Raw genomic sequence first — 26522 nt, forward strand, 5'->3', positions numbered from 1 at the left:
GCTCTTTTTTCGTTTTACATTTGTTCACACCGCAAAGCTGAAAAAGTCAAATTTTCTGAATGACTTCTTCCTCTCACTAACGGCATTTGCGCGCGTGACGTCATTTCTCACTCGCTTTTCCGAAAGATTTTAGGTTATTTGCGTGATTACTTTTTGATCAACGTGACTTACCTCTCTCAATAAAATGACTTTTGCACTTTAAAACTTAAGTTTAATTTGAATTTGTTTAAGGTCAAAGGAACTCCTATGTGCAGTAAAGGTCCCTGATAAGAGGCTTCTGTGGAATGAATTTTAACGAGCTTTATTAATTTATCGCTGAATGTTTTTTAGCCTAGTTTTTTGAGCGGCGTCGATTTTTTTTTCAATTTAGATCTGTATCTGTTTCTATCTCTATTATATGGCACGCAGGTCTATTCTTTCGCAGCTATTCCGGCAATCTGCCGGCTATGTTAATTTTAATTCAAAGAGATAAGGTCAAGTGGGTGTGTGTCACTCTAAATAAAATTTATTAGAGGGCAGCTAATAGAAGCAGCAAATACAGATTTTTAGTCAAAATATAACATATCAACCTTCAATGAAAAGACGAATTTTTCTGGTCTGTCTTTTTTGGGACCTCAGATCTACAAAGCTATTGCAGCTTATTTCTGGCAACCTGCCAGATATGTTTATTTCGTCGTCCTTATTTTAGTTGCGACCATATGATGTCACGATGACTGCAAATCTGCTTTTAACCATTCAAAGAATTTGAATTGTATTAGTTCGCAGGCTTTTTTTTAGATCTGTTCACACATTTTTAAGATTTTCAAGTCAAATTGACGTGGTAATTTTGTTCACGCCGAAGCAAGAAGTGGAGCGAAAAATAAAGTTTGAAAAGGGCGTTTGAAAAAATTCGCTTTCTCGTTAATATTTTTTTTGCGTGCGTTATTTTGACATCGACTCACTGTTTTTTTTTAAATTTTTTGATCTGACTTGTCTGTTAGTGGTTTTACCAACCCTTTCGTAGTCCATTCTTGGTCTGGTTGTGTTTAGTCAGTGAATATTCTTTGAAGTGCTTCAGCATTTGTCCTGATATGTTTTGTTTCGTTCTCGCAATTTTCAGTGGATAGCGTTCGTTGTCATTATTTCTCTTAGTGGAAAGAGTTTGTTCGTTCAGTCGCGTGATTAAGTTTTTGGTCAAACGTAACGTACCTTACTAAAAAATTCCTCAATCTCAAAATATCTTTACTTTAATTCAAGGAGATCAGGTCAACTGAGTTTGTATATTGAAAGCAGATAAGTTATACAGATTCTTAATTAATAGCCGCCCTCATCTTCTCAGCCGGCTATTATAGCGCTCCTATTTTTTTTACTTCGTCGAACTTTTTTTCGCTTTACCATTTTGCCGCTTTTTCGACATTTTGCGTGAAATCTTTTTGACTTCTCTAGGTTAGTTTCTCTCTTCTCTCATTCTGCTAGAAGTAAATTTGAACATCAGTTGCTCAGCAAAGCAATTCAAAATGAACAGAGTCAGTATAAAAAAATCGAAGTCAAAAATAGAAACGGGATAAACCCATAAAGCCCAATTTTAGATGCCCGCTATTTGAACGTCGTTCCTATAAGTCTTAGTTACCATCTCTAATGCTTATTTGCATTGATAGTAGCCCCTGTAGCCTCTCTCTAAGAAAAAGAAGTATGTTCAACTACGAAATGCCATCCAAATTATTCGGACTTAAATGTTTTTGTACAAAAATCTTTTTTTTTTTCAATGTCTTCTATTCTTTCAATCCCAATCATGCTTATTGGAATCAACGGCGGCTATTTTCCGGCAATCTGCCGGGTATGTTTTCTTATTGTAAGTCTTTTTGTTAATAGCTGACTCAGCTTCTCGGCCGGCTAATATAGCGGTCCTATTTTTTTCAATAATCAAAGAATTTAATTGTATTGGTGCGCTCTCTTTTAAGATCTGTTCACTCTTTTTGCGGCTTTTTCATGTCAGTGAGAAGTAAAATTAGAGTGATTTTGGTTACACTGAAATAGTGAAAGGAGCGAAAAATTGAGTAGGTTTGAGGTGTGACTTTTTCCAAAACACCTCTAAAGTGGAGTGAGAAATTGGTGTTTGAACAATTTGACGGTTTTTGAGATGAATTTCTTTTCAGGTGCGTCAATTTGACTTGTTTTGAGAGTTTCTTTTCCTTCATTGCTTCTCAGACTGTATATATGTGTTTGATATGTTGAATTTCCTTGAATCCATTAAGAGGTTGCTCAAAACTTTTTATGACTTTGTCACTATTTGTTGACATAAAGTATTAATGAATTTTAGATTTTGCATTTTTTTAAGAAATTTATCTCTTGTCTTATCACTAAGGATCATTAATGACAGGTCTCATTGGTTGCTAATGAGGCGCAAAAGAACCTAATTAACGGCTCGAGTTGTTAGCCAGTTATTTTAATGACTTTGACACTCCTTTTATTAATAGCCGCGTCAGCAATTCCAGGCGGCTATTATTGCGCTCCTATTTTTTTTTCTATCGTTTTTGCCTTATTTTTGTTTTGTCTTACCCTGACTTCTTGGAATAGACTTTTTCAATGACTTCAGTGACTTCTACTGCTTTACAGTTAAAATTTGTGTTTGTGACGTCATTTCTGCTTTTAGGTCAGTTGCGTGACTTAACCTCACTAAAAAAATGACTTCTGAACTCACTTATGGAACTTTAAAGTTTTTGAACATTTACTTATTAAAGGTCAATAGTGTGCATCAATGTAGTGCCAAACTTATATGCCCTAATTCATGAGTATTAATTAGTAAAGCTCCATTAGGGTGTTATCCTTGTAGAGTAAATGTTTATCATAAAAATGACAGTCCGAGTCTAACCCGAAAAGTCTAGTGGTCTATTAAAAAGCTGCTAGTCGATCTGCCAATCTTATTTATTTGTTTCAATTCATGGTAGGAGACAAGCGTCTGCCGGCTATGTTTGTACTTTTTGATGTCTTTTCTTTTAATCTCCTTGAGGAGACGTCCCTGATGCTGCTAATAGGGAATAAATTTCTTGATTTAATCGTTTTTGGTCAAAGCGAGAGCTTTCTATGACTGTGACACTAATTGTTTTCAATAATTTTTATTGAACTTTTTCGAGTTTTGCGAGTTTTTCTTTTCAACTTTGTCGTCTTAACTTCGTCTCATTATCGATAGGTCTCATTGGTTGCTAAAAAGGCTGTTTTGAAAGCAAGTCCTTTCAGCTCATAGCTTTTGCTTTTTATGACTTATGCGCTTGTTCGTTGAAAAGATCTTTGTGGTTGTTTTAAGTTTTGCTAGTGTTTGTTGTACTTATTGCTGTCTTATCACTTAATCTCTTGATGACAGTTCTCACCGGTGCTAATTGAGGACTCAATTAATTGATGTAATTGTATCTTTCAGTGGCTGTTGCGTTCTGTGACTTTTATACTAAGTATTTTCAAAAAGTTGCAGCGAGCTTTATTGCGATTTTTGTTTTTTTTTGTGATTTAATATTACTAGTGAGAGGACGCATCGACAGTTAATGACAGGCTGCTAATGAGAAATAGAGGAATATAGTTGCAGTTTGAGATCATAGCAGTTGTTTTGTGATGTTGATCCTGTCCTTTCAAAAAATAAAAGTTGAATTTTTAGTCTTGTTTTTCTGGTGTTGTTTTACTGCTCAGTCTCATTACTAACAGCTCTCATTTGACTTTTAAAACAGCATAAATGATTGTCAGGTCATAAATTAATGAAATTCTTTGAAATGTATTTCAGGACTTGCCCTGCTTTGTTTTTTTCGTCGAATACTAAATTTTCGCTTTACCTTAGTTCACAGCTTGTTCAACATTTTGCGTGAAATCTTTTTCAGTTCTCTAGGCTAGTTTCACTCTTCTCTCATTCTGCTAAAAGTGTTTTTAGTCAGCAGTTGCTCAGCAAAGTAATTCATAATAAACAGAGTCAGTATCAGAAAACGAAATCAGAAATAGAAACGAGATGAATCCATAAAGCCCAATTTTAGATACCCGTTACTCAAACTTTGTTCTTAGTTACCATCTCTAATGCTTATTGGTATCGATACTAGCCCGTGTGTCGTCTCACTGCGAAACAGGAGTATGTTCAGCTCCATATTGACATCAAAATAGTTTGCACTTTAAAATTGTTCAAAGATCAACTTTTCGTTAGTTTTTTAGTTCTTTCAATCCCAGTCTTGGTTATGGGAATCAGCGGCGGCTATTTTCCGGCAATCGGTCGGGAATGTTTACGTTTTTGAGACTGCAAATCTACGAAGCTATCTCGGTTATTTTCTGGCAATCTGGAAACGCTGATGTTGTTTTTGCCAATAGGGCTGACAAATTGTGTCTTGTGGAGCAGGACTTGGCCATGGGCAGTGACGCAGACGGCGAGAGAGTGAAGGATCACATGAAGAACGTAGTGCCAATCCTCCTCGACAGCAATGTGTCCTCAAACGACAAGATCAGGATTATACTTCTATATATACACTCAAAACTAGGTAGGAGAATTGGAGCCACCTACATTTATCCAATAGTTACAATGAATTCTGTAGATAAACGAGGACATCAAAGCAGCTCAATGAGCATTTAACAGAGCAGGTTATAAGAACAACTGAATTATTACTTGAGCTTTAGTTATTCATTGGAAATCATTTAAAAAGCTGATTTTTTAAGTCAACGACCGTTTTTCCCCATTCATTCACAAAACAGATGCCGACTGAAGCTAAAATTGACAGCGCATCTTGGGTAATCGTCAGACTGCAGAACTGGCCATCGACGACCGTAGGAGAAAATATTCTACTACGGGAAAAATATTCTACAGTAGACGCATTAGTTTACTTCACTGAGCGCGTTAGAGAGGAATTGAATGAAAACAAGCTTACTAAATGTGCCTTTCTTAATCTCTCAAAAGCCTTCCACTCAATAAATCATACTCTACTATTAAAAAATGTGAAATATCTTGGCTTCAATGATTCAGCAGCAAAAATTATCAAGTTTCTTAAGCGGAAGGATGCAAAGAGAAATTGTGAATGATGAAATTTTGGACTGGATTCAATTACATCATGGGGTACCGCAGGGTACAGTTCTAGCACAGCTTTTATTCAATCTTTATGCAAATGATTTAGGACTAAAAACGTGTTAAATCATCCAATACGCTGACGATAGTGTTCTTTTGACATCACATTGCGACGTTAATATTTGTAAAACGTTGAACACTAAATAGAAGATATACTGGACTACTTTACGTCACTAGCACTTTAAATGCAGATAAATTGAATTTATTGTATTTGGCAAAAAGAGTCAACCACAATCACTACAAATTCCAGAACAAAAAATTGAAGAGAAATTTCAAGTGAAATAGCTGGTTATAACTATAGATAATGAACTCAACTGTCAGACAGAGGTTAAGAATCTGCTCTCGAAAATGGCCCAAAGTATTAAATGCTTATACAACTTGAGAGTCCGCCTACCAAAAGAGCTATTTCTTGTTATGATTAATTCTGTAGTAATTAGCCATTTACATTATCCAGCCGTACTATTGAGCACATTTGATGACAATTTAGTCGTTTCCTTAGACAAACGATCAAGCTGGACAGTCAAATCGTGTTATCATCGTTCGAAATTCGAATCATCTACAGATATTTAGCTCCAGGAGAAAATACTACCTGTTCGCCTCCTGCTGGACTACAGGTTAACCTGCTGCTACGTCTTTCTTTTAATTACTGATCGAAAACCAGCATTCAGTAGTCCAAATGGACTCTCGCTACCTACTTTTGACTGCTATAAACATCTAAGAACTGGAAAGTTTTTTCATCAAACAGTTAGTAGGAGCAAACACTACGATAAAAGCGTTATCTGATGAGGTATTGACGGTTTGAACAAAATACCCAAAAATCTTTTGTTCTGCCCATGTGGTTACGCTAAGCTTTAAAGAAATCTAGATTTCTTTAAACAGTTTGTTGCGAACTATGAAAATCATAGTTTTGGTAAAGTTTCATGGCGTGACTTTAAATTTTCGTGGCTCTTTAAAACAATAATTATGAAATAAATTTTAGATTTGTTCCCAATTGTATTTAATGTAACCGTAATTTGTCTCTATACTTAATGATTGCAAACGTGCATTATCTCTTGTAATATATAATTTTTGTAATATTGTAACAATGACACATCTTACGTAATACCTGTAAAACACACTGCCTGGAAATTTACTCTAGTCTGTAAATACTCAGGTAATTCAGTATTTCTTTTTTAAAATCGAACAATGAGAGCCAGTAGTATATTCCTCTCAATCTCCTTCATCTAGTGAGGGATATATTTGAGAAATGATTTTTGACGAATCAGATTTGTCGTCCCATGAAAGTTTGGCACAATAGTAGTGAATTGCTTAACCGTGTAAATGCTTAACTCTGATTCACTTTTATTGTGCAAAACGCCCGTTTTGCTAGATATGTTAGCTTTCATGTCGACTCGCCAATATATTATGGATATACGAAGCGGCAATGTGATGATGTTAGGGTAAGTTTCCTGTACGAAGAGCCGTTTACTGAACTGAAATACACTATTTTCCTGAAAATTGTGATGGTGTCCATTCTGCTTTTTTTCAGTCGATGAAGACGAAGGTAACAAACTAATGCTTTCAAAGATCATATCTTGCTGCTTGAGCTCATCAATTGAATAAGCTGTATAAATAACAGAAATAGTTGGAAAAAAATCATACTTGCCTTCACATTCTGAAAATCTCTTTAACAGGAAAGATAAGGAAGTGTTGAGTATGATTTATAGGAAAAGTATCTTCATGATTTCTAACAAAATCGAAATAATCAGCAGGCCGAGAAGAAATAACTAGCAATCTGAAATGTACGGTTTTTGGTTGCTTAAGTAACAAAAATTAATGAGCATTCGTAAATATTAAGGCACTATGTTTTGATAGACGTTTGATTGAAAGTGACCTAGAATTGTTTATTTGATCCGTAGGTATTTCCACTGAGAACCTGGATAAGCTCGTGCAGCACGCGAGTATTCCGGCTAACCAGAGTGTGATTATGCACAATCTGGCTAACCTGGGCATCCCTGTTGTCTCCGATGCAATGGGAGGAGGTGCCGGAGGGGCAGGCGTGAAGAAGAAGTACCGACACCCTGATAGAAAGAACAGGATTGATGAGAACACGTTCAAACATTCCCGATGGACACCCTATGTCAAAGACATTATGGAGGTATGTATTCTTGTCACAAGTAACCAAAACTAACGGCAAATTACCGGGCCGTGTTTACTTGCATTGTATAACTCTTCGCATAGCAATCGTTTTGTTAACTGAGCACTCAGAGGTAAGTAAGTACTTATCTTCTTAATCGAACGAAGTCTCTAACAATATTTTGATAAAATTTAATAGCCGACGTCAGCCTGTCAAATGCTATAATAATTTAGGCGCTTTCCTTTTTTACAATCTAAAGGATTTGGATTGTATTGGGTGCTGATTTTTTATCTGTTCATTTTTTTCGTCTTTCACTTGCCAATGAGATATAAAAATAGAGTAGTAATTTTTGTCAAGCTGGAGTTGTGAAAGGAGCGAAAAGCGAGTAGTTTTAGCGTGAATTTCGTAATTGCTGTACAACAGTTTGAACAAATTTTCGGGTTTTTGAGAGAATTTCTTTTAACTTTTCCTCTTCTGTTACTATTATTTGCTTCTGATTTTAAATGCTCTTGAACGAAGTTCATAGCAATTATTGTTAACGTGTGTATGCAAAATTTTCGCTTGACAGTTTTGACTTTTCGAGTGACTTTTACGCCCTTGACTTTTTGCGTTTTGCGTGATCTAAAAATCTCTCTCAGTCACAATTTCAAGCAGCTGAAATCAACTGGTGGCAATTTAATACTTAAAGTCAAATGAAAAGTGCGCCGAAACTGGTGCCATTTTCGCTTTAAATTTTAATAGTGGTATATGTTAACCTCTAATGTGGTTATTTGAAGCCCACTATTGAACTTCTTAGTTCCATTTAGCTCCCCCTCCCTCTCCCTCCTCCCGCCTTCCACCCGACTGAAGCAGGCTGCAATTGATTAGAGCTCCCACTAGTCGTTCGAGAGCATTTCTTCCGACGTTTAGTCGGTTATGTTTCGTCAATGAAATTGAAGGCGATGCACGTGTTCTAATGTTGCTTTTGGTGTCGCTCACGGTAACGCTCGGCGGGCATTAAATTTCAATAGAAGCCCTAAGTTTGTTTTTAATAGCCGCACAGCGATAGCTGGGGCTATTATTGGCCTTCTCTTGGTTTTTTTTTTAATTTCGTCGTCATGATTTTTGTTACGACCATATGACGTCACAGCCACTTTTTGTTCATTCGTTCATGCAATTTCAACTGAATTGCATGTGTGACGTCATTTTTCGCTCTTAGTTGAGCGAGTTTTTTTGTTCATGTGCGTGATTAAATTTTTGGTCACACTTGACTTACCTCACTCTCAAAAATGACTTCCTCACTTTGAAATTGACTTTTATTTACTTTAATTCAAAGAGATAAGGTCAAATGGGTGTGTGTCACTCTAAATGAAGGTTATTTGAGATCAACTAATAGAGGCAGCAATAAGTTATGGCAGCAATAAGTTATAAAGATTTTTAATCAAAATACAACAGATCAGCCTTCAATGAAAAGACGAATTTTTTTGGTCTGTCCTTTTTTTCAATGTTTTTCTTAGACTGCCGGTCTACGAATCTATTGCGGCTATTTTCTGGCAATCTGCCAGCTATGTTAGTAGTTTTAAAGGTGCTTAACGTACTGAAGTCGCTGGGAACGTATGAAATGGAGGTGAAATTGTCACTTATGACCACAAAATTGTGCTGTTTTTCTTGTTTTTTGTCAATTTTTTAATAGCCACGAAACGACAGCTAAGGCTATTATAGGCGTTTTCTTGGTTTTTTCTACAATTAGCGTGACTTTTTTCAAAATACCTGTAAAGTGGAGTGAGAAATTGGTGTTTGAACAATTTGGCGGTTTTTGCGATGGATTTTTAAAAATTTTTTAGGTGCATCAATTTGACTTGTGTTTTCAGAGTTTCATCTCCTTCAGTGCTTTCAAGACGGTGGATATGTGTTCTTTTTGTGCCTATATGCCTTTGCTTGAATTCGTTTAGGAGCAGCTAAAACTTTTTATAACTTCGCCACTATTTGTTGCCATAAAATATTAGTGAATATTAGATTTTGCCCCCTTTTTTTTTTTAGAAATCATCTGTTGACTTATCTCTTAGTATCATCAATGACATGTCTGATTGGTTGCCAATGAGGCGTAAAAGAATCTACTTATTGGCTCGTGTTATTAGCTAGTGGTTTTCATGACTTTGACACTACTTCTTAAAAAATTTGAGTGAATTTTTGAGTTCTGCAAGTATTTATTGTACTTTTTGATGTCTTATCATTTAATTTTATTAGAGACAGGTCTTTGACGCTGGTAATAGGGTTTAAGTTTATCGATTTAATCGTTTTTGATCAAAGCTGGTGCTTTTGATGACTTGACACTAATTGTTTTCAATAATTTTTATAGAATTTTTTGAGTTTTGCGAGTTTTCCTTTTCAACCTTGTTGTCTTAACTCTTAGTCATTATTGATGGGTCTCATTGGTTGCTAAAGAGGCTTCAATTTAAGCAGATCATTTCAATTAATAGCTTTTGCGTTGAGACGTATACGCTTGTTCGTTTTAAAAAAAACCTTAGTGACTTTTTTTTTAGTTTTGGTAGTATTTGTTGTATTATTGTTGTCTTATCGCTTATTTTCTTGAATGACAGGCCTCAACGGTGGTCATTGATGACTCAATCGATTGTTGTAATTGTGTCCTTTAGTAGCTGTTGCGTTCTGTGACTTTTATTCTAAGTGTTTTCAAAAAAATGTTTTTGCGAATTTTATTGCGATTTTTGGTTATTTTTGTTTTATCATTTAGTATTATTAAGGAGAGGACTCATCGACGTTTAATGACAGGTTGTGAATAAGAAATGGAGCAATTTAGTTGGTGGTGTGAGTTCATAGAAGTTTTTTGATGTTGATCCTGTCTTTTCAAAAAATAAAATTTGAATTTTTAGTTTCGCTTGTTTTTGTTGTTCTATATATTATTGTTCTGTATTTGTTGCTTAGTCTCATTACTTACAGCTCTCATTTGCCTTTTAAAGTGGAGTAAATGGTTGTTAGGTCATAATTTTTTACAGTTCTTTGAATTGTATTCCAGGACTTGTCCTATGTTTTCTGATTCCGTCGTCAAGATTTTTGTTACGACCATATGACGTCACAATCACTTCAAGTCTGCTTTTTGTTCATTCTTTCATGCAATTTTAACTGAAGTGCGTGTGTGACGTCTTTTTTCAATCTTATTGGAGCGAGTTCTTTGTTCATTCGTGTGAAATAGTTTTTTGGTCACACGTGACTTACCTCACTCTCAAAAATGACTTCCTCACTGTAAAATTGACTTTTTAATTCAAAGAGATGAGGTGTGAGTAAGTGTGTGTCACTCTAATTGAAGGTTATTTTAGAGCAGTAAATAGAAGTGAATTAAGATAAACAAATTCTTAATAAACAATATAACATCTCAGCATTTAGTAAAAAAAAAGGTATTGTTTTGAGACTGCAGATCTACGAAGCAATTGCGACTTTTTTCTGGCAGTCTGCTAGCTATGTTTTTAGAATTTTCTTCACTTGGACTTCAACTTACTTTTGGTCTTGTGCAAGCTAGAGATACTCTTCATATCTTTTTTTGAGGCACGTGTTTTAGTAATGCAAACTTAGTTACAAAAGTTGTAGTAATTTTTAATGGCCCCCGTCAGCGTCACAACGGCTATCATTTAGGCGCTCTCCTTTTTTCAAATTTGCTGTACCTTCTGATCACGATTTAGACGCTTGACTTCTGACTAACCTCACTCACTGTTTCGACTGAATGAAATTTAATTCTCTCACGCATTGAATTGGGCAATGTAGTGAATGCAGTCTGTAAGTCAATAATTCCTACTGCATTGAGTTATCTAAGTTTATTAGAGCGATTGCTAGCTGACGTTAAGCATAGTAGTCTTCAGTCTAAAAGCTGAATTAATTATAGCTCTAGAATCTAACTGAAACTGCACACCAAATGAGTACACTTTTGAAAACTATAAAATTCTGTCAATTTTATTTTCGTCCTTTTGTTTCAATTTCCATGTGCGTCAAGCGCGTCAACGGCGGATATTCTCCGACAATCTGCCAGTTATGTTTTAATATTGATGAATGTTTTGATCTTGCCCGTTTAGCTGATCTCAAATGAAGTTTGTAGCAATGATATTAGTCCTGCTGGTCTTTGTGCGATTTTTAAACCGAATTTTCGTCTTATTGTTTTCGCCATCCACCTCATTCCACCTATAAGCCATCAGGCGTGACCCTCTTCACCCCAACTGAGCTCACCTCCCCCAATTTAGGTCACCACACTTACCTCTCACTAGTTTCCACGTATGCGATCCGGATGTTTAGGAGAAATAATTTCAGTCTGAAGATCGGCTCTTAGAGTTTGACCCCTCCCTGAGTTTGAATCCCTCCCTCCCCCTTCCGTGAATTTTTGAGTTTTGCTAGTGTTTGTTGTACTTATTGTGGTCTTATCGCTTTATCTCATAAATGATGACAAGTCCCGTCGGTTGCTGATGAGGATTAAGTTAATCGAAATAATTGTTTCACTCCGTAGCTAATGTTTTCTGTGAAGTAATGTGTATATGGATGCATCAGTGACAAAGAGCCACTAGGAGGCATCCATATACACATTACTCTATTTCCATTTATATATCACTATATTTCCCATTCTTATACATTTTAAAACAATCATTTCCTGTCTCACTTAGTGCAATCCACTAGTACAGAGTTAAGCTGGTAATTAACCGTCATCAGACGGGTAGTTTGGGTACTATCCCCACTGACTCCAGCGGACGTCCCCAGATACTAGTGTAACTAATGAGACCGTGTAAAAAGCACATAAAACCAACTTGCAAAATAAAAAATACGAGCTTAACTTGTTTATTTTTTTATATATTACATGAAAAATTATTAGTAGAACTCAAATTCACCATTAGAATCCCTAATACCTTTATCATCGAATGGATTAATAGCTATCTTATATTGTTCGTAAGTTTCTAAGTGATGTTTATTAATATCAATAGTATAATTAGTTACATATTTTCTTTTAGCTGCGTATATAGCATTCTTATAATCTTCTTTAGTAATTTGAGTTTTAATTTTAGCTTTAGTTATACCTTTTAACTTTTTCTCTTCTTTTCCTTTAACTCTAGTATAACAAAATGCTCAATCTTGAGGTAAACATGCTTCTATAATAATATCATTAGGTATTTCATCTTTCATTCTACCCAATTCAGTGTTACTTAATATACCTTTCATTTTATTCATTTCAGTTTCTATAGTACTATCTAAAGGAACATTAATATTTATAAATATACTATCAGGATCAGTATAATGATAACTACAACCTAACTTTTCTCAAAGTAATCATATATAGCTTGATACATAAATAGTTTAGCTTTTTCTAATATAACAAATCCAATATAATTAAAGTTGTCTAACTTAACATTTCCTCTTGTTTTACGCACAGCAACCAAATCATCATCAAACTCTAAGGCATACTTAAACTTAATATTTTCTACAGTTTATGATATCTATCTACTTTATTAACTAACTCTATATCTTGTCTATTATATACATTTTTTACTGTCTTCCATAGAATGCATTATTCATTAGTTTAAAGAATACATCGCCAAATTTATCTCCTCTAGCTCTAGCACTTTTCTCTTCTGAATATCAAACTCTATATAAGGTTTTAACCATTCACTTTTACTCTACTCTAACTTTTGTTTAATTGTAATATCCTCTAACCTCAACCCATGATCCAAATGCCAATCCAACATCTCTCCATCAATTACATAATCTTTCTTATCCGTTAACTTCAACATCTACTTCTCATTTGGTTTGGAGTTTTTTCTGCTCATCTTGATAATCTGTAAACTGTTCAATGTTAGCTTTTGTGTTTCAGGAAAGAATGCATACTTCTTTGTCTTTTGTTTTAGCTCCTCATTAGTTTTAATATCTAAAGTATAGATGTAGCCTACGTTAGAGCTAGAGGTAATGTAATTATTATTATCACAAACAGTGATCTCCTCAGTAGGTAAAGTTTGTACCATAGCAGAAGCATACAATGAATTGAAGTCTAAATACTTTTAATAATTCTCTTATCTCTACTCAGGACCTATTTGTTTATTTTTACATTTTAAATGACAATTATCCAACACTGAAACTAACCCACCTCTTATACCTTTTTGTACTGTATCATAAATATTAACTATTTCGTCTTTATAATTTTTAAGTTTAGCATCAGTGTATTTTAATCCACATAGCCAAGTTAATCCAGGAGTAGATTATGTATAACAAGGATCTTTTTTGTAACACTCTAAACGCATAGCTCTAAACTTTTCAAATACATCTACTGATAATAATATATCTGTTTTAATATAAACCATCATGTAGTCTTTAATTGACTCACAACCAGACTCACTCCAACAACCTAATGCCCGTTGATGTTCTTCATCTGCAATACCACTCTGTTTTAACTTAGAATAAAGTGCATCTTTAGGAGTTAGGTCTGTATTATTAAGTTTATCTACACTATCTATCCACTTATACGGGAATATACCTTTACATCTTTCTTATTTATATTTTTTCAACCTTACACACTCACTATCACTTAATGTCTTAGTTAGAGCATCTAAACTAAGTGAATGAAAGAACTTAAACATATCTAATGCTTTTATACAACCCATATCAATATTAATATAGTTCTCATCAGTTTTAGCTGATACTTTCATTTTAATTTTCTTTGCTAGTTTAGTTTTGAAAAGGTAATTGTCATAATTAGAAGAATTTTATGCATACATTGGTACAAATTTTTTTAGCTTGTAGGTTACATTTATTGTGGGCATAACCTCTAAATTTACTATTGAGGTAATCATAATCTCGTCGTTGTCATCACCGATTTCCTCATTACAATAATAACAGCTAGTATATAATTGAGTAATAGTATCCTCTTTTAATGGAATATATACTTTTAAAATTTCTTTGAATAATTTATTATGATAATCAATTTTATCTACAAACCAACCAACTATGTCATCACCAGCATAGCTTTCATATTTATCTACAAATATATCAGGATAATAATTTTTAATATAAAACCCACAAGCAATAGGAATTTTTCTGTTTTTCATTTTACGTTCTAAATCATATGTAATAGTGAAAGGTACTCTGTTTATATAATGATAATAATCAAACTGGAATTCATCAAACTGGAAATCATGATGATTTTCATCATGATGGAATGTTCTTCCTATATTATGCTTAAAGTTAATTTTTTCTACAGTTTAAGGTATCTATCTACTTCATTAACTAACTCTATATCTTGTCTATTATATACATTTTTTATTGTCTTTCCATAGAATACATTATTCATTAGTTTAAAGAATACATCACCAAGTTTATCTCTTCTAGCTTTAGCTCTTTTCTCTTCTGAATATCAATCTCTAGATAAGGTTTTAACCATTCACTTTTACTCTACTCTAACTTTTGTTTAATTGTAATATCCTCTAACCTCAACCCATGATCCAAATGCCAATCCAACATCAATTACATAATCTTTTTTATCCGTTAACTTCAACATCAACTTCTCATTTGGTTTGGAGTTTTTTTCTGCTCATCTTGATAATCTGTAAACTGTTCAATGTTAGCTTTTGTCTTTCAGGAAAGAATGCATACTTCTTTGTCTTTTGTTTTAGCTCCTCATTAGTTTTAATATCTAAAGTATAGATGTAGCCTACGTTAGAGCTAGAGCTAATGTAATTATTTTTATCACAAACAGTAATCTCCTCAGTAGTTAAAGTTTGTACCATAGCAGAAGCATACAATGAATTGAAGTCTAAATACTTTAAATAATTCTCTTACCTCTGCTCAGGACCTATTTGTTTTTTTTTACATTTTAAATGACAATTACCCAACACTGAAACTAACCCACCTCTTATACCTTTTTGTACTGTATCATAAATATTAACTATTTCGTCTTTATAATTTTTAAATTTAACATCAGTATGTTTAATCCACATATCCAAGTTCCACATATCCAAGTCAATCCAGGAGTAGAGTTTGTATAACAAGGATTTATTTTATAATACTCTAAACATTTAGCTTTAAACTTTTCAAATACATCTGATAATAATACATCTGTTTTAAGATAAACCATTATGTAGTCTTTAATTGACTCACAACCAGACTCACTCCAACAACCTAATGCATGTTGATATTCTTCATCTGTAATACCACTCTGTTTTAACTTAGAATAAAGTGCATCTTTAGGAGTTAGTTCTGTATTATTAAGTTTATCCACACTATCTATCCACTCATAAGGGAATATACCTTTACATCTTTCTAATTTATATTTTTTCAACCTTACACACTCACTATCACTTAATGTCTTAGTTAGAGCATCTAAAGTAAGTGAATGAAAGAACTTAAACATATCTAATGCTTTTATACAACCCATATCAATATTAATATAGTTCTCATCAGTTTTAGCTGATACTTTCATTTTAATTTTCTTTGCTAGTTTAGTTTTGAAAAGGTAATTGTCATAATTAGAAGAATTTTATGCATACATTGGTACAAAATTTTTTTAGCTTGTAGGTTACATTTGTTGTGGGCATAACCTCTAAATTTACCATTGAGGTGATCATAATCCCGTCGTTGTCATCACCCATTTCCTCATTACAATAATGACAGCTAGTATATAATTGAGTAATAGTATCCTCTTTTAATGGAATATTTACTTTTAAAATTTCTTTGAATAATTTATTATAATAATCAATTTTATCTACAAACCAACCAACTATGTCATCACCAGCATAAATTTCATATTTATCTACAAATATATCAGGATAATAATTTTTAATATAAAACCCACAAGCAATAGGAATTTTTCTGTTTTTCATTTTACGTTCTAAATCATATGTAATAGTGAAAGGTACTCTGTTTATATAATGATAATAATCAAACTGGAATTCATCAAACTGGAAATCATGATGATATTCATCAAGATGGAATGTTCTTCCTATATTATTCCATGAATCTAAATGATTGTTCAATGCAATCTTCAGTTCGAAATGACATACAATATTTTAGACATGGATAACACTAATGGTTATATGATTTTCTTAATAAGAATGATACATCTTTACATAGAAAATAATGGTTATTCCAATATAAGATATTACATACTTTAGGATCACTATGATTGATTAATGCAAGCTGGTTAATACATGATTGGTTAATTACCAGCTTAACTCTGTACTGGTGGATTGCACTAAGTGAGACAGGAATTGATTGTTTTAAAATGTATAAGAATGGGAAATATAGTGATATATAAATGGAAATAGAGTAATGTCTATGTGGATGCCTCCTAGTGGTTTTTTGTCACTGAGGCATACATATACACATTACTCGGTGACTTTACATTGTTTGTTTTAAAAATTATTAGCTATTTTTGTAGTTTTCGGGAAAATTGTTTGTCTTTCACTTGTATTTCTTTTACTTTCATTTTTTTGCTCTATTAACAATATGAGGCTGGTTTTGTTAAAATGTGCATAAATTTATTAGATATTCCATTAATTTGGATTGTACTTCGGTACATGTCCGGCTATTTTTTTTAATTCGTTTTTTATTTAAGTATGCATAATGACATCTTCATAATGTTGTTTTTTTTGGCAATTCTCAAAAAACTAAAATCTTGAATAAATATTCTTAATTGTTTTCAGATTTTGTTTTGTTAAGTATTGCTCATATAGATTGGGTCATGGGCTTTGTTGACTGTCTTAGTTTAATGTTGCTGTAAAAAATGTTAATTCGCAGGTTATCAGTTAATGCAGTTCTTTGAGTGTAATTCAGGACTTTTCTGCTTTTTTGAAATTTTTGTTTTTGTTAGTTGCTTTTGTCGCCTTTTCACTTTATGCTAATGATAACGGATTTCATTCTTCATACTGTTGTCACTCGTCCCTTATGTAATTAGTGATGTAATTTATGTGCTTTTGAAGTTAAATGATATCATGCGCTCAAAGAGTTCAGATCCTATTGGACGTCAAGCGGGTCAACGGAAGCTATTTTCCGGCTTTCTTCGGCTATATTTGTAGCTACGAGTTTCAGAGTAGACATATCACAATACTTTTGTGTTTTACAATTCAAAGAGTTTGAATTGTATTTAGGCCCTGTTTTTCAATTATCTCTTTGCATTCTTTTTGACTGCTTCTTGTAATGGAAAGTCAAAATTGAGTAATGTAACGCAGTTTTAGTATTATGAAGTTTTCCAATACTTCGAAAGTGCAGTGAGAAAACGGTGTTTGTACAATTTTAGGTTTTAGAGAAATTTTTCTCGTTAATTAATTGCTCTCAAATGAAGTTTGTAGCAATTATATTAGTCCTGTTAGTCTTTTTAATGCGATTTTTCGCTTGACCCATTTGACTTTTTGTCCTTAAAAACAGGATAAACCGGTAGTGCCCAGCAAGCATTAAGTTTCATTGGAGGGTCTTAGCCGCATTTAGTAGTCTTTCAAGTGCTCAGTGTGCTGAAGTTACCAGGAAGGCCGTAGTTTAAGGTTAAAAGCTCATCTTTAGGAGTTTTTGAGCCCAAAATGTCGCAGTTTTCGTGTTTTCTGTCATTTTTCAAATTTTTTGATGGACCAGTCTAAAACTGAGGCTGGTTTAAGTTGATAAAGGTCTTTTGCAAGACATAAGTACTTTTTATGACCATTTTAATGTTATGTTTGTATATTTTAATCAAAGTTATTGTTTGACCGTTGCGCTTTTGATCTAGAATGTTCGTCGACTTCTTAGAGTGACCTTTTTACACTTTAGTTCTTAATTTTTGACTGTTTTAAGTTTTTCCCGTTCTGAAATAAAGTTTGTTTGTAAAATTCTGGCTGCGTGGTTAAGATGTCAGACTGCCAACCTAAGTCAATGGTGCCCACCCGTATGTGGTCGGTTTTCTTGAACGCATAAATCATTTCTGAGCTACATCCCCTCCAAATTAGATTGTCCCCGCCTGCCGTTCGAGAGCGATTCCTCCGACTTTGGTCGGTTTATTTTTAAGTTTCATTTTTTTCAGTAAAGTTATTGAATAATTAAGCTTGTGAGTTAATAGCTTAAGAGTTTCTAATTTTTTGAATAACTCAATGGGTATTATTCTTATTACTTCTTCAAAGAAAGGTGACGTTTCAAAAAAGGTTTGTGCTCCTCTTCAGTGAAACAAAATGAATTGTTTCACTGATTTTGACCATTGATTTTTGAGTTTTGCCTATTTATTGCTTTTGTTGCCATGTCACTTAGTCTTTTCAATGACATGATATGTGTAATTTTAAAAGAGGCATGTTTCAATCTTCACAAAGCTTTCAGTTGCAGCTGATCATTTTAATTTCGATAGCACTCGTTTTAAAAAAAGTTTTGAATTTTCGAATTTTGCCCGCGTTTTTTGTTTTGTTACTTTATCGTTTGATCACACTATTGATTCGAAGTTTCTAACATTATTTCTTTGTCAATTATGTAAATAAATTCGCGCTTTTGACTTTTCGTGCGCAAAAACAGTATAAACAAAGATACCGGTAGTCTTCAAGTCGCTGAGCATCTGTCTTCGAGCTCTACTATTCTCTAAGTGTGCAATTTACTAGAGCTGGTGCTCCGAAGCTCCTGAGAATACACAAACTCATGGCGTAATTGGCCGTTTTGTTTTCAATTTTGACCCACCTTGATGCCACTTCTTAATTTCAATACTATTAACATTTTCGGTTTTCGCCCTCATTCGTTCTCCTCTTTGTTTCGGTACTCCAGTTTATTTATTCAGAAAGTGGTTTATGATTCGCGACGATGATAAAGTTGATGGATTGTTTAATTTTTAGCTTTTGGTTTTTATAACTTTGACATCATTGATTCTCCTCCAAAAAAAATTATGTAGGGTCATTTGCTTTGTTGACTTTCAATTTTTTATGTAGTAAGCTTGATATTCAGCGCTGTTTTCATTCAATTCTTTTGGTTGTAATTCAGAACTACTCTTGCTTTCTTTTTGTCTTTTATCTTCTGGCCCTTCTTTTCGTTTAACATTTGTGCACATGGCACAGTTTTGAAAAATTTATTCGTTGACTTCTCTCTGTAACGGCTGTTGCGAGATTTATTTCTTTCGAAAAAACTCATTTGTGCAATGGACTGCTCTTAAATATGTTCCTGTTCACTGAAATTGGAACATAGTGGGCGAATAGCCGCCGTTGGTCCCATTGGCCGACATTGGGATTGAATCTGTTTGAGAATAATTGAAAAAATTGAAAACAGTCTATTTTTTAAGTGTTAAAAGTGTTTAATTTAGTTTGCAGTTTCTTTAGATTTTATATTAGGAAAATAAGCTGAACACCAATTGAAGTTAGCATTATTAATTGCTCTCGAACGTAGTATGAAGTAACTATTTTAAACGTGTGTGGTTTTATGCGAAATTTTTGCTTGACTGTTTTTGCGGTTTTTGTTCAGGAACATTCTTCGACTTCTCTAGTGACTTTTTCAAGTTTGTGTTCATTTTTGAGTGATCTCAATTGCTGTCGCTCCAAAGTGAAGTTTGTTGCTCAAGAAAAAGCAATTGTAGCATAGGAAATCACATGAGTCTGGTAGCCGAGAGTGTAATGCTGCAGCCGAGAGCTCCGGAGTTCGGGGTTGGAATCCTTCCCTGATCTGACGTTTTTGCACCCATAAAAATATCTGTCTAGCTTAATTAAATTGACCCGCCTGTCGTTCGAGAGCTATTTGTCCGACGTTATTCGGTATATGTTTCTTCTCTAAGGAACTCTGATAACAACGCACTGAATCAAGTCTATACATTGTGTTAGTGCACGGGCTTTATTGGTTTATCTCAATGCTTTGACCCAATTTCACTTTTTGACCTTGAATCTATTCGCGTAAATTTGCTGAACGAAATATAAATTCCTTCACGTTGAAGCCGTGAGTGAGGCAAGTCAGCAATGGAACGTGAAAGTCCGTGAGAGGCTGACGGCAGCTATTAGCAATCAATATTGATTGATTGCTAAAAGTTTTTTTTGATAGTTACGTATGTGGCGTGGAAAACTGCATTAACTCATTTCTGAATCTTTTTCTATCTCTCTTCTCCGGCACGTAAGTATCTCACAGCTGTAATCTACAGTGTGCCGGTAATGTTTTCAGTTAGTCAGTTTTACCAAAGCATTTTTTTCGGCGCACTATTACTTGCTTACCAAGATTGAAACTAGACTCTCTGGTGAGGTGTTAACTAGCTGCAGATTTCTTGTTAAAAGTGAACGCGAGCTTCTTTCTTTATACACAAAAACACGCCGTATCAGCTAGTATCTTTCAGGACGCAATAAATGACCAGCTTGACACGCGACAGTTCCCTTTCATTGATGGAAAAGGACCTATGATGGGAGGAGGTGGCGCCAAGAGGTAATTAGCAATTAATAATTGTTTTTGATTATTCATTACCACGAGGCCGTTTTTCTTTTCAAGATTTTCATACTCAAATTGGGATTGTAGTTTTAAAAACAAGAAGACGTTAGTGCTTTGAAATTGACCATCATTTTTTCATTTCTTAACCTTTCATAGCAGAGAACAGAAATCGGCATGTACAAACGCAGTATACAAACAGGCTCATAAAAATGTTGCGCTAAATATTAAGTAAATTTATTTTTTTCATTAAGTTGATATACATATTTTTACGGAAACCTGTTGTGTATGTTAAGTGCGCGTGGCTATGGCCAGTGGCACCGTGACAAGAAAGACATGGGTCACGCGGGACCCCGTCTCATTGTGTTCATACTGGGTGGCATGTGCTACTCGGAGACCAGGTGTGCCTACGAGGTCACTGAGGCATTCAAGGGAACCAGGAAATTCGAAGTGCTCATTGGATCCAGCCACATAATGACGCCCGAAAACTTCCTAAAGAACCTGCGTGAACTCAGTAATTAACTTACGTGGCGTTTGCAAATGATATCGAACGCGTATTTGCTGGCGAAAGGGGAAGGAGTTCGCAATGCCAAGTGAAAACCACGGGGCCATAAGTCTGATTAAACCCAAAAATTATTAATTCAAACTACATTTATGTACGGGCGTGTTTTTCAAATCACCCAATTACATTCATGTATTTGTTTATAAAGCGTGCAGTTGTTTCCTACAATTAGTTCAAAATGAATAAATTACAGTTGGTTATGTGGCGAGTGTGGCAAACATGATCAGGTTATTCTCAGTTATTCTTCTTATTCCAAAGACTTCACATTTGTTACAAAGTATTCCGAGGAATGTTTTTGAGATAACAAAATATATCATTTGATACGCTACTTATTAATGTATATTTCGATTGTCAAATAAATAACTCCGAATTTCAATTTTCTACATGTTTTAACTTCAATTTGATTTCATAAATTAGAATGCTTATTTGTATTCAGAGCTCACTTGTTCAATCTTTCCTGAGACCTGTTTCCTCCCTCCCCTCCCCCCCCCCCCCCCATGAACAAAGATTTTGTTTTAATTTTGCACTGATACTTTTTTGGTACAAAAAGAAGCGATACTAAGTACTACGGCTTATGTACCATAATAAAGATGTAAAAATCGATTGTTATAACGTGCCTGGGGGGGGGGGGGGGGGGGCAGTTCCTTTTCCTCCAACTCCAAAAAGTGATGAGTTATAATGCACAAAATAGAGTGGATCAACTGTTTCTTACTCCCATGTCTGCCTTCTATTGCAAAACTAATTGAAAAAATTTGCGTGGCACTGATAAATAGGAGTAGCCAAATAGGTTATTTTAGTAGCACGCAGTTTGAACGCGAAATTCTAGTGTTGTATGGATGTGGAAACAGTTTCCTAACGATTTGCTTCAGCCTGCATTCAATGTTTTCCCAAATCTCAAAAAATCTTTTTGCTCTCACTGCCTTCAAATTGTCATGAATGTATGTATGAACTATACTTTCCATTCATTCATTCATTTTACCCTTAATGCTCATTTTAATTAGCGACTAAGAATATTTAACTTTTTTTATTGCTATTCAATGTATACTATCGAGTTTAGAATTGCGATAGCTGCTGCGATGTTTTGAAACAAACTAAACAGAGATTATATGTCAACTAATTGTAATATGCCTGTACGTGCGTGTCAAATTGTTTATCATTCTATCATTTTAGCTGAGTTAGTAGATGTGTTTGAGAAATGAGGAATATAAATAATTGGCTGATTGTGTACATTATTCGAAGCAAGCAAATATTTATTAGATGTTCTATGTCAATTATGAATGATTTATTCAAACTTGTTTTTAAGCCGAAACTAGATCACCATTAAAATTCATTGTGGACTGTAGTTTCGTCGCGTCTTATTTGCGAACCTCAGCTTAAATTTGCAGAACAAAGGCCATAGAGCAGAACAAAAGGCTCATTATTATTAATAGCCGCAAAGCAATAGATGGGGCTATTATTGGCCCTCATGGTTTTTTGCAATCCAAAGAATTTGAATTGTATTGGGGCGCTGTCCTTTTAATTGCTCTTGAACGTAGTTCATAGCAGTTATTGTAAACATGTGTCTTTTTTTTTCATGCAAAATTTTAGCTTGACAATTTTGACTTTTCGAGTGACTTTTACGCCCTTGACGTTTTGCATTTCGGTTGATCTAAAATTCCCTCTCAATCACAATTTCAAGCAGATCACATCTGGAAATTTCACTTTGATATTTAATAGCCGCCCTCATCTCAGCCGGCTATTATAGCGCTCCTATTTTTTTAATAGCCACCCTCATCTTCTCAGCCGGCTATTATAGCGCTCCTATTTTTTTTTACTTCGTCGAATAAAAAAATGTTTCGCTTTACCTCATTTTGCCGCCTTTTCAACATTTTGCGTGAAATCTTTTTGACTTCTCTAGGCTAGTTTCTCTCTTCTCTCATTCTGCTAAAAGTGATTTTGAACATCAGTTGCTCAGCAAAGCAATTCAAAATGAACAGAGTCAGTATAAAAAAATCGAAGTCAGAAATAGAAACGGGATAAACCCATAAAGCCCAATTTTAGATGCCCGCTATTTGAACGTCGTTCCTATAAGTCTTATATACCATCTCTAATGCTTATTGTTATTGATGGTAGCCCCTGTAGCCTCTCTCTAAGAAACAGAAGTATGTTCAACCACGAAATGCCATCAAAATAAATCGGACTTAAAAAAATGTTTTTGTACAAAAATCTTTTTTTTTCCATATCTTCTGTTATTTCAATCCCAATCATGCTTATTGGAATCAACGGCGGCTATTTTCCGGCAATCTGCCGGGTATGTTTACTGTTTTTTCGCCTTTTTGGATCGGTTTTTTCTAAATGGTTTTCCCAATTCACTCAGTCCGTTCTAGGTCTAGTTTTTTAGTCAATGAAAATTCTTTGAATTGCACGTCAGGACTTGTCATGCCAGTTTTTATTGCGTCAAGATTTCTATGACCATATGACGTCACAAGCAATTCAAATCTGCCTTTTGTTCATTATTTCATGCAATGTCATCTGAATTGCGTGCGTGACGTGATATTTTACCCTTACTGTAGCGAGATTTTGTGCTCATTCGTTTGATGAAGATTTGGTCTCACGCGACCTAACTCACTCTCAAAATTACTTCATGATTCTAAGATTGACTTTACTGCAATGCACATCTTTTGTTTTTAAAGAGGGGTTAATGATTGTCAGGTCATAAATTATTACAATTCTTTCAATTATTTTTCAGGACTTTTCCTATTACAATTCAAAGAATTTGAATTGTATTGTGGCGCTGTCTTTTTTTTTAAAGATCTGTTCACACATTTTCATGATTTTTGAAGTCAAATTGGAGTAGTGATTTTGGTCACGCCGAAACAGAAAGTGGAGCGAAAAAGCGAGCGGTTTTGCGGCGTGAAATTTTTTCGCTCTAATTTTAAAGTAGAGTGAGAATACGGTGTTTGAACAAAAATTCGCTTTATCGGTAGTGGTTTTTTTGTTAACATGCGGCAATTTCACTTTGATTTTTACTGTTTTTTCGATTTTCTGGATTGGATTTTTTTCTAAGTGGTTTTTCCAATCCATTCGTAGTCCGTTCCAGGTCTAGTTTGCTGTTTAGTTAACGAAAATTCTTTGAATTGTACGTCAGGACTTGTCCTGCTATGTTTTTTTTATTTCGTCAAAATTTTTGTTACGACCATCTGACGTCACAACGACTTCAAATCTGTCTTTTGTTTATGCGTTCAAGCAATTTCAACCGAAGTGCGTACGTGACGTCATTTCTCAATCTTAGTGGAGTGACATTTTTTGTTGATTTCCGTGATTAGCTTTTTGGTCACACGTGACTTACTCTCAAAATGAAATTGACTTCAATTTGAAATTGATTTATTTTTTTCTTTAATTCAAAGAGATAAGTTCAAGTGAGTGCGTGTCCTTCTAATTGATGGGCATTTGAGGGCAGCTAATAGAACAGCAAAAAGTTTGATAGTTTCATAATCAAAATGTAGCATCTGAGCATTTATTAAAAGAACTTTATGGTCTGTTTCTTTTATTATCTTTTTGAGACTGCAGTTCTACGAAGCTATTGCGGCTATTTTCTGGCAATCTGCCAGCTATGTTTAATAACTCTTTTTTATTGCATGATGATTACAAAAAATTTCCAATTAGTCGAAAAAATTTGCAGAAAAGCAAAAGTAATAAATAAAGCATAGTTATGGCTTTGACGAAAATATTAGACTATAGTGCTCTCATCTTAGCTGACAAATTTTCGAATTTCCAACAAATTTTCATTTTTAAGAAATTTAGAGTACCCAAAAGTTTTAAAATTCGCTGATCACAAAACTGCTCGAAAAAGCAGAACGTGATACGCTTGAAACTTGAAAATTTGACATAACCTAGAATAGCAGGGTTTTAATCAGTATAAAAAATCCTGTTTTAGATTAGATTGGCAATGCGTTGCGTTAGCAAACTAAACCATTGACAGAAATTGACCAATTCCAACACAAATTTTCCCGTCCAACGAGAGAACTAGCGAAAATTTGACTCCAGAATCATAAAGAAAGCATACAAGACAAATGTGTGCTGTCTATAAGCTAGACAAATTTTGAGACTGAAGAACAATTTAATCACACAAACTTTTCGACCGTAAAAGGTACCACTGTTTCTTAACATCAATTAGAAGCTCACCGCTCTCTAAATCTGAGTACCTCAGGTGCGAAAAGTACGTCAAATTTCAATCCTTAAAAATTTACTTCAATAACGAAACCAAAATTTTTTTGGAACTCTCGCTTTATTTTATTCAATTTCACCACCAATGAAAGAAACGCTTAACCAACATGGGCAAAATTGGTTTTTAACAGGCAAAAAACTTAGTTGGTGCAACTGCTAGCACACTAGGCTTTTAAGTAAGAGATGCTGGTCCAAATATAGAACCAGTACATACTTACAGTAGTTGCATCCGATTAAAACCCTCTAACTACTGGAAAAGCATTAGTACAACCGGAGAGGTGAACAAGATGAGTGCGGTGTCCTGGCTACGGATGAAAGTCGACTTATGTCAAGATTTTTGCAATATATGAAGGATAAAATTTTCCTATTGAATAATATTTATTACCGCACACATTTAGAACTAACCATTTGGTTCAGGAAAAAGGAACTTGGGAAAATAAAAGAAAAACAAGTGTCTACTTGGCAAGGAAACTAGTTATCTCACTACCTGAGAACGTAAATTATTAAAATTTTGCTCTTTCAAATTAACGTTGGAAAGTTCAGTCTTCATCAAAGTGTTTAAAGAAAATTATTTACTCTAGCCGAAGTAATGCAATTGTCAGCCAAACCCCTGTGAGACACATTTTTCGCTACGCAAGTTGCGCCCGTCGCAATCCCGATCTAATGCCTAATATATGCTGAAGCTAGCAATGAATCAAAGCAACTAAGTTTTTGTGAGTATAGTTTTTGCTCCTCTCGGAGGATTCCACTTAGATATCTGCAAAGTTGAAGTTGAGTACTGTCTCAGTAAAGATGCCGATTACTTTGTATATATGTGTTAAACCGAAGCCTAAATAGAAATAAATCACTAATTGCAATCCAAAAACTGACAATTTTTTTGAGAAACTGCTATGGAAAAATTGGAAAGCAAAATAATTAGAACTGATTAGAAAAAAATATGTGGCAATTTTGTACAAGCATAAATCTTTACAAATCTGGTCTGGAATATTTGCCGTGTGTGACCCCACTACGTTATGTGCCCCAAAATTACAGAGCACGTGCCATTACAGTAATAAACTGTTTATAATTATTGCACACACACCTGGAGGGCGCAATTAATATGCACCCACTAAGCTCACAAACAGAATTGATCCGTTCTGTTTTTGCCCATCTTATTATTTTTTCAACCCAACTTACAAATAGTTCGTTGTTACATAGCAAATTACGGATCTTTTCCATTAAGGGCGGAG

General features: G+C 34.3%; 1 protein-coding gene across 5 annotated transcripts in view; it reads left to right on the forward strand.

Annotated features, from left to right (window-relative positions):
• LOC142336083 (syntaxin-binding protein 1-like) overlaps nucleotides 1-21595 on the forward strand; it is a 631753-nt gene extending 610158 nt beyond the window's left edge. For 2 of the 5 annotated variants that reach the window (XM_075384601.1, XM_075384602.1), the window contains exons 10-14: nucleotides 4318-4484; nucleotides 6591-6605; nucleotides 6961-7199; nucleotides 20440-20525; nucleotides 20822-21595. In XM_075384601.1, the coding sequence (XP_075240716.1) occupies nucleotides 4318-4484; nucleotides 6591-6605; nucleotides 6961-7199; nucleotides 20440-20525; nucleotides 20822-21047 (733 nt within the window). In that variant the 3' untranslated portion in view covers nucleotides 21048-21595. The remainder of the gene's footprint in view (nucleotides 1-4317; nucleotides 4485-6590; nucleotides 6606-6960; nucleotides 7200-20439; nucleotides 20526-20821) is intronic. The other 3 variants (XM_075384604.1, XM_075384603.1, XM_075384605.1) reach the window with 3 other exon arrangements.
• Nucleotides 21596-26522: the final 4927 nt, after the last annotated feature.

The sequence above is a fragment of the Convolutriloba macropyga genome, chromosome 3 (assembly GCF_964194025.1).
Source record: "Convolutriloba macropyga chromosome 3, txConMacr16.3, whole genome shotgun sequence".
Lineage (NCBI taxonomy): Eukaryota > Metazoa > Xenacoelomorpha > Acoela > Convolutidae > Convolutriloba > Convolutriloba macropyga.